This window comes from Sturnus vulgaris, chromosome 20 (genome assembly GCF_052056855.1).
Source record: "Sturnus vulgaris isolate bStuVul1 chromosome 20, bStuVul1.hap1, whole genome shotgun sequence".
Classification (NCBI taxonomy): Eukaryota; Metazoa; Chordata; class Aves; order Passeriformes; family Sturnidae; genus Sturnus; species Sturnus vulgaris.
The window spans coordinates 634,022-648,165 of record NC_142262.1 but is presented as its reverse complement, the minus strand read 5'-3'; the positions used below and the strand labels follow the sequence as shown (position 1 = coordinate 648,165).

The window sequence follows — 14,144 nt, the reverse complement described above, 5'->3', positions numbered from 1 at the left end:
TTTCAGAGCCTCCTGCAGCCGCCGCCGCCCTGACCCCCACCCCAGCACAGTTTCAAGCCAAACATTTTCTTCCTGTTTTTCTGAGGGTGCGGCTCTTGTTTCATCTCGTTGGGTGAAGGCGATGCAGTGAGCGAGTCTCTATGGCAACAGATGTTTATCGAGCCCCTGAGATGAGGCACAGGGCTGGGGAAAGGCACCACAGCATCTGGGAGGGGTCTGGGGGTGCTGGAATGCCACTCTGGAAGGGCTGGGATGGGGGTGCTGGACGGGAGGGGTCTTGTTCCCTAAGCCCCAGCCTGGCTGAAGGGCCCTGGGCTGTTTCCTGCACAGGGAGGTTTGGATTTGTGAGGGGCTTTGCCTCAGCCCTGCTGTGGAGAGGTCCTGGGAGCCTGGCACAACACCCAGGCTCTGCCAGCCCCTGGCTCAGGAATCTCAGGGCTGTTTGCTGGGGGGTCCTGGCCCTGGCCCTGGCACTGCCACGTTCCTCGTCTCTCCAAAACACATCAGTGCCCCTCCCAGAGCTGCCAGGAGCTGCAGCTGGGGCAGGTCTCAGCAGCTCCGCCATGGAGCTGCAGGTTTGCTGCTCAGAGGTGCACAGGGGGCATTTCCCAGTTCTGTCCACAGCCACCAAGCACAGAAAGACAAGCAGGATCCTGCTGAGGGCACCTGGGGCTCTTGGGACAGGAGCTGGAAGTGCTGATTGACTTTGGGACACATCGAGGCTTCTGGGCTGGGGGTGCTGTGGCCAGCCCCACACTGTGGCCAGCACAGACAAATGGGGTCTCTCTGAGTCCTGGGCAGGTCCAGGGTGAGCCAGTCCACCCTGGCTGGGGCCTGGCGCCTTTCAGGGGAGGCTCCCAGCGGGCTCTGAACAAAGTTTTCATTTAATTAAGTTGGATACTCAATATGTATCAGCTGTCTCCAAACCCACCCTGGAGCTGTTGTGCCTCCCACGTTTGGGGTGATGCAAACACGGGGTGATCATGTCGGGCTGGACATCAGTGCCGCCTTCCACAGCAATGCATCCTGGTGTCACCCCAAAGCCTGGGACAGGCGTCTCCCCCGCCGGGGACTCAGCCGTGCTGGAGCGCAGTGACTCAGTGATTTAGAGAGGTTTTAGGAATTTTGTCCAGTTCCCTGAGCCTGACTCTGGTTGTTTTTGTGAGCCATGTCCTTCCCCACCTTGCCATGTGTTCTGGTAGAGTTGCCTGGAGTTTGGGGGCTGCCAGGACAGGAGAACCGACGCTGCTGGTGCTTGGTTCAGTCTCTGCAGCCTGGAGGAATCGTCTGGAAGTGCCGGGAATTGGAGCCGGAGTTACTGGTGCTGGTGGTTCTCTGGACAAATTTGCACTGTGAAGGCAAGTGACAAACTCTGGTCTTGCAGCCACACACGGCCACGTGCAGAGCCAGCAGCAGTGAAGGATTCACCCCTCGGGGTTGCTCATGCCAGGATCCAGCCCTGGCTGCACACCGAGGACAGGGGGGACAGGACAGGGGGCAGTGGCACGGTCCAAGGGGGCGCCCACCCCTTCTCTTCAGCCCAGCCCATGCCCTGGTGGTGTCAATGCTGACCCCGGGCTGGAGAAACACAGAGTCCTGTCTGAGGTGTGAAGCCCCTGCTGTGTCCCGCAGGGAGCGGTTTGGGGGGGGGTTCCACAGACACACGAAACCCGGGGCGACCACCCCCAAACGGGGCACGTGTTTGCCTGGGTAAGGGTCCTGCCGGGGGTCTTTGGGGTCGCGTACCTGGTGGGGGTTAGAAAACTCCTCCCCAGCATCCCAGAACCAGGGCGAGTCCCAGCATCAGCGGCAGCTCCTTGGCGGGATGGAGAGAACCGGAACCTGCGGTGCCGAGAGGGGGTGAGTGCCAGCCCTGCCCCGGGGGCAGCACCCCACGGGTGACTGTCACCTCCCGCCACCCGCTCTGCTCCTCCTCCCGGCCGGGGACCCGGTGACCCCTGCCTGGCCACCGAGAGCGGGGAGCGAGCGGCGGAGGGAGCGGCGGGGAAGGGGGCGCGGGCCCGGTGCCCCGGAGCGGCGGCGGCCGCCAGGTGTCGCTGTTCCCGCGGGAATCCCGGCGGAGCGCAGCGATCCCGGTGCGCTCCCGGTGCCCATTGCCATTCCCGGTGCCCATTGCCATTCCCGGTGCCCATTTCCGCTCCCGGTGCCCATTGCCATTCCCGGTGCCCATTGCCGCTCCCGGTGCCCATTGCCGCTCCCGGTGCCCATTGCCATTCCCGGTGCCCATTTCCGCTCCCGGTGCCCACTGCCATTCCCGGTGCCCATTGCCGCTCCCGGTGCCCATTGCCGCTCCCGGTGCCCATTGCCGCTCCCGGTACCCATTGCCGTTCCCGGTGCCCATTGCCGCTCCCGGTGCCCATTGCCATTCCCGGTGCCCATTGCCGCTCCCGGTGCCCATTGCCGCTCCCGCTGCCCATTTCCGCTCCCGGTACCCATTGCCATTCCCGGTGCCCATTGCCGTTCCCGGTGCCCATTGCCATTCCCGGCCGGTGTCTGCTGCCGCTCCCGCTGCCCCCTGTGAGTCCCGGTGCTCACCATTGCCCCCAGGTTTCGTAGGTTCAGTCGGTTCAATCGGGTCAGTCGGGTCTCGCAGCATGGGCTTGGTGACGTTCAGGGAGCCGTCGTGGGGCTCAGGGGTGATGCCCAGCAGCTCGCACAGGAGCGCGTAGACATTGACACTTTCGAAGGGCTCCACCACCAGCCCCTTCCTGAAGTCTGGTCCCACGGCACGGAAAATGGTTTTCATGTTCATGGCGTCGTTGTCGAAGCCGTGCTCTCCCTTATTGAACTGCACCTTGTACCTCTGCAGGGGAGAGCAGCAACGTGAGCACCCCAAGCCCTCTGCCCCCCACCTCGTGTGCCACGTTCTGCAGCTGTGGGGTTTGATGGTCTGCTTGGTTCCTTTCCGTTTTGGAAGTTGATCTGTTAGTGTTAAACACTGCAGGAGCTGGAGGTGCCTCCAGACACCTCTCTCAAGCGATTACATCCTGCAAGTTCCCTCCCTAAATGTCAGCACATCCAAGCTTTGTTGCGCTGAGGAGCTTCCAGTGGGAAGCTGCCTGCTGGCCTTGGTGCTGGGCCTTCCTTTATATCAGCCTAGGAGAGGATCCTGCAATGGATATTCTGCATTCATGCTACTCCTGCTCCAAGGTTTCTAGATAGTTTCTCTTCTCAACAGCAGGGAAGGTCTTTTTACAAAGAGCTGGAATTTCTATCTCTGTGTAATTAGCACAAAGAGCTAAAGCTGGGTGGGTGCTGGGGGTCTGTGAGAGGGAGAGGAGGGAGAGGCACATCCCAAAGGACAGTAGGATGTGCCTGAGCTTACACCTTACCCCATGGATCACGTAGCCTGGGTCGCCGTACAGCAGAAGTGGGGTGATCCGGGAATGGTTGGCATAGTGGAATCTCTTTGGGAACTCTTCTTTCTTGTACACGTGCAGGTTTGGGTGGGCATTTTTCAGGACTGAGTACACATGCTCCAATTTCCCTTCTTTTGGCACTAGGAGTCCATTTGGTCCATAATCTAAGAGTTCAAAGTCGATGTCTTTGAAGGAGAAGTTGCTGATGTTGCGGATGTGAATCTCGTTGGTTTTTATCACGGTCTCCATGCCGTGGTCAGACGTGATGATGAGGTTGAGCGTTTTTTCCAGGCCGCTTGCCTGGATGCGCTGCCTCAGGTAACCCACGGTTCTGTCCACCTGCTTGATCATGGCTTTCCTCTGTGTGGATTCGGGGCCAAACTTGTGTCCTGAGGAGTCTGGCTCCCCGAAGTAGAGCGTGATGAAGTCGAGGTTGTCCGCTGTGAACCATTCCATGACGGTGTTGATGCTCTGCCTCCAGTTGGTCTCGTTGCTGTAGTTGAAAAATGCAGGTTCCACCAACTTCTTGTACACTTCTTTCCCTTGGTATTTAGCTTTGGTTCCAGGGAAGTGGATGGAGCCTGTCTTCAAACCCTGTGAGGGGAAGCATTCCATAAACTCACCTGGACTCCCTTGGCAGCATCCTTCCATCTGTCAGTGCAGCCACCTCCTAACACGATTAGTTCCTTCTGTCCCCAATGTCTGCCTCTGCCTCTAATGAGGTTTTCTTGCTCATTGCCAATTAAAAGTGATTAATTGAAAGCACTGCCCTTACACCTGGTTCTTCACGGTGCTTTATCACCAGTTAAAACTTTGGAACCAGTGGCCCCTTTGCACCTTGCATAACCCTCTGGCTCTTGACCATCAAGACATTCAGGTGTGTTTTACAGAAGTCAGGGGAGCCAGTTTGGCAGGTAAATGTGGAAAAAGCTCTCGGGCTGGGTTTCATGTCCTGCCTCAAAGCTGGATTTGAAGCCTGCTGGGCTTGCTGCAGTTCCCAGGGGACAGGAGTGACCCCTGACGCTGCCACCCAGGTGCCCTGGATGTGCCTTGGGCTGTGGAGCTGCCAGGCTCAGGATGTTCCCTGAGGAACTGGCTGAGGCTTCTTTAAACAGGAACAGGATAACCTGCTTTATTAATGTCTTAATAAAGCTGAAATGCGTCTATTATTTTTTGCTATTTTTAGTAGAATGATCATAATTATTCCTGCCAGTGTCTGGGGATTTCAGTTTTTTTGCTGTTCTAATTAGCCTGACGTTCAAAGGGAGGCTGGGAACTCTCGGCCACTGGGGATCGTGGCTTGCCTGGAGATTTCCTGGAGGGTGGCAGCGTGGCAGGGTCTGTGCAGGGTCTGTGCAGGAGGAGGTGCCACACTTGCCTGTTGCTGGGCAGTGATCCAGATGGGGAGGCTGCCGTTGTCCCACCAGCTGCTGATGCCCTGTGTGGTGTAGTAGGGCAGTTTCACGCCTGTTTTGGTGTCGAACCACATGTTATGGATCACGCCGTGGTTCTCTATGTACCGCCCTGTGGGAGAGGGGAGGAGAGGAGGGGTGAGCCAGGCTGTGCTGGGGGGTCCCTTCCTCTGCCCCTCCCCACCCCTGCCCTCTGCCAGGTGGGGTCCAGGGGCAGGGAGGGAGATGCTGGGGGATCTGGTGAGAGATGCTGGGGGAATGCTGCCTCCCTTGTGTCTTGGTGTCTGGTGGGTCTCACCTGGACCCAGCCAGGCATTGGCACCACCTGTGGTCATTGCTGCCCTCTGGGCACGGGCAGGTTCCCCATGGCCTGTGTTTATTTAATCACATGCTGTTTCACTTTCGAGGTCAGTGGGCACAAGGTTCCGTTAGAAGGGAGGGATGCACTTGGACTCTTACATTTTGTGCTGTTTTTATTATTCTGGTCCCGAAGACTGTGCAGTCCCTTCTGCCTGATATCCCCATCCTCCCTCATATTGATGCTGCCTCCCTGCTTTTGCCCATCAGCAAATTTCATTAGCATGCTCCACTCTTTTATGCCAAGGTTATTAATTAAAATCTTAAATAAGATTGGCTCCAAAATCGATTCTTCAGGAATTCCCCTGGTGCCCTCCCTCCAGCTTGACAATCTCCTCTCAGCATCCACTCTGTCCTCTTCCTGTAGCCTCTCACTTCCCCACATTACAGATTTTGCACTAATCTTCATCTTCTCCATCTTAACTAATGATTTCCCATGTGGCACTGTATCAAATGCACTAGTGAAGTCCAGAAAGATTAAATTTAGAGCATCTCCCTTGTTTAAAAAATAATTTATCTTATCAAAGGAGGCTATCGAGTTGGTCTGGTGCTATTTACCTTTGATAAATACAGGTTCAGTTCATGGAATCCCAGAATGGTTTGAGTTGGGAGAGACCTTAAAAACTGCCCCATTCCACCTCTATGCCATGGGCAGGGACACCTTCCACTGGACCAGGCTGACTCCAAGCCCCATCCAACCTGGCCTTGGACATTTCCTGGGATGGGGCGATCTGGGGAATCAGGGAAGAATTTCCTTGGATCTAGTTTGAATCTACCATTTCTGCATTATTGCCATGTCTGCTCTGAAGCTCTGTGCTCTGCTGGGTCCGGACGATTCCTGACCTCGTGTCTTTCACTGAGCCTTGCCCTCGCCCAGCCCCGGGGCACTCACCGGTCAGCAGTGTGAAGTGGCACGGGCTGGTGAGGGTGATGAAGGAAGGAGTCATGTACTTGGCCTTCACCCCATCTGCAGCCATCGTGTCCAGGTTGGGGGTGTCCACGTCCTGGTCGTAGTTCCACCGAAAGCCATCGAAGGACACCAGGAGGAGTTTGTTGTGTTTGGACGCCTGCTGCAGGGGGAAGCATCTTCCTAAGGACAGGGCAGCCCAGAGGAGCCCCAGTGACAGCAGCATCTTCGTGCCCTTGAACTGGAGCAGCCCAGGTGTCCGGGGACATTAATATGTGCAGGATGGGACTAAGTTCGGTCCTTATCTAATCTTGCAGTTGCCGATGGGGTGTGTGGCTTCAGGCAGCATTGGGTATCAGAACAAGTGTCTCCTGTTTGTTTCTCTGCAGTAGATTATCTTAAATTCCTTCTGGGTCAAACATCAGCATCTTTCCTTGGCAGTGGTGCTGGGAACCCTCCTGCACAGCCCCCATCCCTCCCAGCCCACCCTGCTGTCCTTTCCCGCCCCTGGCTCTCAGTGCCCTGCTCTCTGGTCAGCAGTTCAGCCTCAGAAGGCAACTCACACCCCAGGGCTGCTTGTCCACCTTGAGATGAAGGCTCAGAGGCTCAGGGAGGAGCTTGGATTTACCCACTTGGCTTTGCTGAGCTGCTCTCTGGAGGAGGAGGCTCTTCCTTGGATCCTGACCATGCATCAACCCCTGGAGATGCTCCTGAGGGTGATCCCAGCTCTGAAGCTCCCACTGCTCACCGTGGGTGACCCCCATCCGTGCACTGCTGACCTTCGCTGTATCAGCATCCCATCGTATCAATAGCTGCTGCTTTATGGCTTTTCTGGGGTTTAATCATTGCTGACGACTCATTTATCAGTAAAACTGACTTTTGCAGTTATGTAACAGAGGTTGCCTTGGTTCCCTGGGCTCTGAACTCACAACCTTTATATCTTTGCTGATCTCCCTCTGCTCAGGTTGCAGATTTATTCCTTGGTGCTTTGCTTCCCAATTGCCTGCCACCCTCTCCTCACCAAGCAGAGCTGTCTCCAGCTGGTTTTCCCAGCCCTGTCTGGGGTCATTCCTTGATGTTTATCCCCAAGACTGAGCTGGGTAGATGAGGCTTAGGCACATAGGTTTGTTCTTCCTGGATGGAATGACAAGCTCTTTGTAGACCTGAGCATCTCAAGTATTCCCACCTGGACTGATTTGTCGGGGGGTGTTGGTGTCTCTTCCAGTGTGGGTGTTTGCCCGGTGGGACATGGGATAATCCTGCAAGGACCCTGTGAGAGGTCCAAGTGATCCCAGCAGGGACCTCGGGGCTGACACCAGCTGGGAGTGCAGTTAGGCTTTTGCAGGTAGTGGGAATGCTGGGGTGGATGCTGCCCTGAGCCCCCAGCCCTGGATCCGAGCCCTGAGCCAACCCTTGGCTAACAGAGAGCATGGAGTGGGTGCTGAGCTAATGACACCCCAGCACTTGTGTCTGCCAGCCCAGCACTGCCCTCCCTGAGCTCAGTGTGCCTCCTGCCAGCCCAGCACCTTCTCTGCCAGCCCAGCACTGATGTTTACTCGAGGAACTCTTTTTTGGCTGCCCTGGGTTCGATATTGTCCTTCCGTGAGGACAAAGCCTCCTGGTAGCACCGAGGGTTTAAAGGGCTCATGATAAAGATGTTATCACTTGCCAAGCTCAGGGAAGGCCCTAAATATCCAGATGCTGTTCTGAGCTGGGTCACCAAGGGCCTGACCCAGTGCTCACAGTGTGGGGAAAGTGCTGATAACAAATCGTGTTCATCAGCTCCTCCGGGAGGGAAGAGACCAGCGAGAGGGAAGCTCTGCACTAATCTCCGAGGAATATTCCATGTCAGGAGAGTTTCAAGGCACATTTTGATACCAGTATCTGAGGAGCACAAGGCACAGATAAAGAACATCACCTTTGGCCACGCTGCTGCGAGCTCCAGCTGAAAGGGCTGATGTTGCACTAACAACGCCCCAGGCACTGGTTCCATGTGTGGATGTGCCCGAGGGGCTGTGGCTGCTCTGGTCCCACCGTGTCCCTGCTCAGCATCCTCTGGAGCACCAGCTCTGTGCTGCTGGCACCAATCCTGCATCCTTGGAAACACCCCTGAGAACAGGCAAGGAGCTCCAAGGGCACCATGCAGGAGCAAAGGAGCCCTGAACAAGTAACCAATGTGATTAAGCAGAAGCTACTTTATTATTTATCTTATGCCCTACTTATAGATTATAAAACTGCTGTCCAAGTGATCACACATTGCTTGATTGGTGCCTCTATCTTGTCCACATGCTCTGCATGCACTTTGAAGGAAATAGGATTGGTTACAGTCCAGTGCTTCACTGCCCTTCCTTACCTTAGTTCTTGCAATCTTGATATTCTCTTTTTCAGCTTCTTTTTTCCCAGTTTAGCACAATTTATGTTTCAGTAGCCTTGATGAATTCCAGAGTGTTTGATTGCTAAAACTGGCTTGGCTGGTGCACCTGCTATAAACTATGGCCTAGGCTGTTCAAATACCTTTGCTACAGCAGCACAGGCTGTGAGCGCTGTCCCTGCAAAGGCTGCTGGGGCTGCCACTCCATCCTGCCCCTGTGCACCGGTGAGCTCTGTGAACACTGAGGAAAAACCGAGAACGTGAGCCCAGAGAAGTCTCCTGCCAGGGGAACTGTCCTGCTTGGTGTCCCAGCCTGTTTGCAGCCTTTGGGAAAAGTGATGTGCTGAGCACGCCATGGGCAAACCTGCAGCTCCCTGTGGCTGAGCACGGGCAGTGCTGAGCACCAAGGGCTGGATAAACTCATCAGTGTTACTGAGACCTCTGTGCCAGCACCGTGTGGTTAATGTGGTTAATGCTGGTTAATGTGGTTAATGCCCATGAGCAGAACCAGCAGTGCTGTAGCTGTGGGGTCTGGGGGGCTGTGGGGGAGCTGTGTGGAGCTGTTGGGGGTGGGATGCACCTGGGCAGGTGTGTGGTGTGGTGGGTGTGCCCCAGGGAGCAGGGCAGCCCTGACAGGGTGTTCTGTGGAACCGGGAGCAGCTCTTGGCCCGAGCCCTGAAGCAGATGGAGGGAGGAAGGTGCTCCAGCCAAGCTGCTTGGAAGGGCTGGAAAGGAGGAAGGAGGTGGGAAAAGAAGCTTTGAGTGCTGTGGGGGCTCTTGGGCAGCTCTGGCTGCCGGTAGCAGCAGGCAGGAGTTTGAGTGTCACCTCCGAGAGGCTGCTGGTGCCGCTGGGAGAGCTGTGGGGTGTCCCGGACTCTCTCTCCAGCCTGGGGGTGACTGAAGAGAGCCCCGAAATGGCTCCTTTGCCTCAGCCCCTGCAGGGAAGGGCCGGGCATCGCCCGCGGGGCTGCGGCACTCGGCGAGGAGCCTGCTGCGGGCGGGGGGCTCGGAGGGACCCCGGGAGGGACCCGGGAGGGACCCCGGGAGGGACCCGGGAGGGACCCCCGGACCCCCCGCGCAGCCGGGCGGGGCCGGCAGGGGGCGCTGAGCGGCCGCGGCGGGGCCGGGCGGGACCGGGGGGTCCCGGGAGCGGCGGGGGCGGGATAGAACGGGAATAGAACGGGAATAGAACGGGATGGAGCCAGGCATGGAGCACGGATAGAGTAGGGCTGGAGCCCGTGCCCAGAGCACCAGGAGAACCTGGAGCACCTCCCGGGATCAGGGGTGGGGTTTCACCCCTCTGGGGAACGGAGCCCGTGTGAATCGTGGTGATTCCCAGGGCTCAGCCTGCAGCCCATGGCCTGGGCTCCTCTTTGTGCTCCCTGGTGGAGTCTGAGCCCTGTGCAGCAGAGCAGGGTCAGCCTTGTGGCTGCAGCCTTGCTCTGCAGCTTGGTTAATCCCAGCATCGACCGCTCCATCTGGGCCCGCGGCTCTTCCTCAGCTTGCTGAGCTAATGGCTGTGTCTGCCTCCCATTGATCCTCAGCTGCAGAGCTCATTGATTAAGTACATTTCTTATTACACTTAATGGTATTTTACTCCTCTCTGTGCTTCCCTCGTGCCGGCTGCTCACTCTGCGCCTGCCGGGAGGAGAATTCCTCTGCCCAGAGAGCCCCTGCTCCTGCTGGCCCTGCTCTGCTCCCCCAGCCACCACCCTGGCTGCCCTTTCCCCTGCTCTCCCTGCCTCTTCCTCCTGGCCAGGGCAGTGCCTGTGCCTGCTCTCTGCCCGTTCTCTGCTCCCTGTCCCTGCTCCCATCCAGGGCTGATTTGCTCCCATGAGGTTCCTGCAAGTGGCACGGCCGTGCCAGGGTGAGAGGCAGCGCCCGAGGAGGGCACTGTGCTCTCCCCTCACCGACACCTCCGCGCTCACCACGTGCTCCTTGCTCCATGCCTCACCTCCTTTCAACTCTCTTGCATGCATCATTCAAAAGCCATAACATTATTTGGCATAAAATATTTACTTAACTGAGCTTTTTGCAAATATTCCCCTCCATTATTTTCCCTCCTTTTGGGAGCAGACACTGCTTCTCCTGTGCTCTCAAATGGCTTCTCTTAAATAATACAACAAGAACATGTGAACACCCAGTAGCCTTTTTCTTTCTCCTGAAATACCCATAAATGTAACAGTGTCACCAATCCATTAGGGCCACACCAGGACTGTGCTCAGGAGCACCCAGCAGTGCAGGCCCTGCCTGAGGAATCACCTCTCTGCTGAGTGTGGGACACGCAGGGAAGGTGCTCTGGGAGAGAGCAGAAATGCAGGAGAAGGTCTGACACGATGCAGAGTATTAATATTAATTTTAAAATGTTCCTTTCAGAAGGGACGGCTGAAGCTTGGCAGAGAGAGTGCAGGAACGAGCACTCCCAGTCTGGGACAAATGCTTGGAACAAAATTCCCTCCAGCAGGGAATTGCCTGGTTCTGGGACACGGGGTGCCAAGAGACATCCTCTGGTGGGCAGCAGGGTGGGCACATCCTAAAGAAGGGGAAATGGAATTTTAGGAGCCATCCCATCTGGAGAGGCTCGGCGGGGCTCTGCTGTCCTGGGCAAAGGCTTGTGGTACACTTGGGCTTCTGTTTGTGTTTTCTTCTGACAAGGGGGAGCGGTTTTGAGCTGAAAGAGAGCAGGTCTGGGTGTGTGAGGGTGGTGAGGCTGCTGGGGGCAGGAGCTGGGAAGCAGGGGTGGATCCTGGGAGCTCTGAGCTGCAGCCAGGGCCAGGCTGAGCCCGCACAGCGCTGCTGCTCCGTCCTTCCCTGTCCCGCGGCTCGGAGCATCCCTGGGGCTGGGCTGGCTCCGCTCACCCCGGCCTGGGACCTGCCTGAGTGTCACCGAGCCCCGTTTAAGCGTTCCGTGTTCCAGCCGAGCAGCCTTTTCTCTGTAAAGCCGCAAATCCCCGCTCCTGCGGAGCCGTTAATTGATTTCCCTCCCCGTGGCTGTGCTGACACTCGCCTGCCCGCGCTCCCGTCAGCGCCTGCGACAGCACATCCTGAAATTATTGATAAACACTCATCGGGGCTGGAGCCTGGGAAATTGCCAGCAACCCCAGCGGGTTTCTCTCTTGCCAGCATCATTTTTCTTGATGACAGCATGTTCCGAACTTTGGCAGGGAGGGGACAGGGCTTCCTGGTAACTTTTTTTTTGTTGTTGTTTTATGCATTGGTAGTTTTAAAAGATCCCTGCAAAGAGCTGAGTGGAGACGCTGGGGAGCAAATGCCTGTGATTATCTCTGTCCTCCCCCCAGCCCCACAGAGAGCTGGGCTGGGCTGGGTTCTGCTCAGAGCTCTGCTCTCACAGCCAGCCCTGTTCCTCCATCCCACTCAGCGCCTCTCCAGGCTCAGGAACTCTTGCTCCCAACCAACAGGATCCCTGTTTCTCCTCAAGTGTTAGCCTGTGCCATGGCATCCTCATGGGCAGGGGCTCCAGCCCGGCTGGTGTGGGCACAGCGGCGGGATCAGGACATCCCTGTGCACAGTCAGGACATCCCTGTGCACAGCCGGGACATCCCTGTGCAGAGCTGGGACAGTGCCCATCTCCTGGAGCCTGACCCTGCTCTGCCAGAGGGCAAAATCCATCTGACACCTCCCTGAGCTGGCCCGGTCCCGGTCCCGGTCCCGGTCCCGGTCCCGCCCGGCCCTGGAGCCGTGCCGGCCGTGTTGGTGCTGTCCCGGCTCACACAGATGTTTGTGCCACCTTGGGTCTCTCGCTGGGCTCCTTCTGGAGCTCGGAGCATTTTTCTCTCTGCGAGCTCTGCTAATTAGTGGGAGGTTGTGGATCGGGAGCAGAGGGAAGTGTCCTTCTGTGGTTTTGGCACTAGAAATAATTGAGCCATTTTTCACCTATGGCCCATCTAGTTCTGTCCACATCTTGATTTTTCCCTTAATAGCTTGGGGATGCTGTTGCAGCCGTTGGATTCACAGCCATGTCCAGAGCTTTTCAGTAATCCCTGGATTTTGTACTCTCTTGCTGACGGCTTGCTGGTTTCTTCTCAGTTTGTGCTTCAGTTCCTCCAGGCAGGAGCCGATTTCAGCCAAGCTGTGTTTGCCTCTGTGCCGATATTGCCCAGCCCGGGGCGGGCTGATCCCGGGGAGTGCCCGAGGGGCTCATTCCGGCACAGCCCAGCGCTCTGCACGGCAGGGTCGGGATGGGAGCATCTCCTGGGGCTCCGGGGGTGCCAGGGCCGTGCCAGGGCCGTGCCAGGGCTGTGCCAGGGCCGTGTCAGTGCCCAGCCAAGCTGGGCAAGTGAAGATGTTCACTGCAAACTGAAAGGTGTGATTTATCAATGCTGGTCCCCAGAGGCTCAGGGCCTGTCAGACACCAAAAAATCCCATCCATCACAGTGGGAGGGTGAGCTGCATCTTTTTTTTTTTTTTTTTTTTTTTTTCATTTCGCTGTGAGTGCCAGAGCTGTGAGGAGAGCAGTGTGAAAGCCCTGGGCACGGGGGCTGGGGAAGGGATGGATGGTGCTGCTCTCCTTCCCGTGCATTATGGAAACCCCTCTTCTCTGCTGTGCTTTTTGGGGGCTGCAGCCTGTGTGAGGTCTCTGGACTGTCCACAAAGAAGGGGCTCAGCCTCCCCCCAACCTCTCCCCGTGCCCCCGTTTGTCCCCATCTGTCTGCACATGTGTGTGCACATCTGTGTGCAGATCTGATTGTTTGCTTCTTTATAACATTTTCTTTTCCCAATGTTTATGGGCCATGGGATTGGAAGTGAAGCATCTACTTAATTGCTGTCAGGCAAGGAGACGGGTTATAAAGTTGCCAAGGGAAAAAATAGCTCACTCTGGGGTAGATGCAGGGGAGCAGGGCTGATGAGAAGAGGAGGGGGCGGAAGGCAGGGGCGGGAGGAGATGAGGAGAGAGAGAGAACAGGAAGGGATGGGCCGGCAGTGAAGGAGCTGGCTCGGGAAGGAGCTGCTGGGAGGGAGGGAAAGGCCGGCCAGGTGTGCTGGGCACGGCTCAGCTCCGCTCGGGGAGTCTGCTGTGTCCTCCGGGACGGTGCCATTTGCCTCCTCGTGTCGCGAGCGTGGCTCCTGGAGCACTGTGCAGAGGGCAAAGAGGGAAAAGGGAACCCTCCCTGTGCTCCTCATCCTCCTCATCCTCCCTGTGCTCCTCATCCTCCTCATCCTCCCCGGTGCCGGAGCCTCCCGCCTGCGCCGCTCCACTTGCAGGTTCTCTGCTTGCAGCCCTCCAAATCTGCCTCTCTTTCTTGTTTGCTTCATTATCCCCGGTGGAACCCTGCACCGTGGCATCCCCATTGCACGGCTCCTCCCTCTCCCCCGTCCCCACATCGCTCCAGCAAGGGCTCCCTCTCCCATCCTTTCGTCTCAGCACTGCACATAAAAGCGCTCTGATGGCCACGGCGTGATAGCAAAGACAGAACTTAATTTCACAGCGTTTTCATATAATACTCCATAAAACCGAACAAATTTGCTGGAGTCCAAATCCATCTCATTATGCAGAGTCATTGGGAGGGAGCTTTTCCATTCGGGGCCTCAGTGCTCAGTGAGGGGATGGTACAGAAGAAGGGAAAAATAATTAATTAGGTGCTGCTCTGGATCAAAGATCCTGCATTGCAAGGCACATTAAATAAACGCCTGGCTCATGAATAAAAGCTGCACCGAGCCCCGTTTGCCTGGCCCCACACAGAAAACCTTCAGAAGGT

The 14,144-nt window shown here is 56.8% G+C and overlaps 2 protein-coding genes across 8 annotated transcripts in view; one reads left to right on the top strand and one right to left on the bottom strand.

Moving 5' to 3' along the window:
- RBFOX3 (RNA binding fox-1 homolog 3) overlaps nucleotides 1-14,144 on the top strand; it is a 123,361-nt gene that overhangs the window by 4,294 nt on the left and 104,923 nt on the right. The window lies entirely within an intron of this gene.
- ENPP7 (ectonucleotide pyrophosphatase/phosphodiesterase 7) lies at nucleotides 867-6,988 on the bottom strand. 2 transcript variants are annotated; one of them, XM_088176419.1, is made up of 7 exons: nucleotides 6,689-6,988; nucleotides 6,042-6,219; nucleotides 4,759-4,904; nucleotides 3,354-3,974; nucleotides 2,557-2,824; nucleotides 1,747-1,842; nucleotides 867-1,350 (listed from the first exon to the last, which is right to left on the bottom strand). In XM_088176419.1, the coding sequence occupies exons 1-6, from the start codon at nucleotides 6,818-6,820 to the stop codon at nucleotides 1,757-1,759; spliced, it is 1,431 nt and encodes a 476-aa protein (XP_088032545.1). In that variant the 5' UTR covers nucleotides 6,821-6,988; the 3' UTR covers nucleotides 867-1,350; nucleotides 1,747-1,756. The 2 variants fall into 2 exon arrangements, with proteins under 2 accessions (XP_088032545.1, XP_014742926.2); XM_014887440.2 differs by lacking the exon at nucleotides 6,689-6,988 and having other exon boundaries at nucleotides 6,042-6,537.

What these genes read in the sequence shown, in the direction of transcription:
- ENPP7 (XM_088176419.1), bottom strand. Translation starts at nt 6,820, where the DNA reads ATGGGGGTCACCCACGGTGAGCAGTGGGAGCTTCAGAGCTGGGATCAC. An exon ending in GAGCAGCTCAGCAAAGCCAA is followed by an intron (nt 6,220 to 6,688) that starts GTGGGTAAATCC and finishes TTCCCCCTGCAG; the next exon opens with CAGGCGTCCAAACACAACAA. An exon ending in TACGAAACCTGGGGGCAATG is followed by an intron (nt 1,843 to 2,556) that starts GTGAGCACCGGG and finishes TCGGCACCGCAG; the next exon opens with GTTCCGGTTCTCTCCATCCC.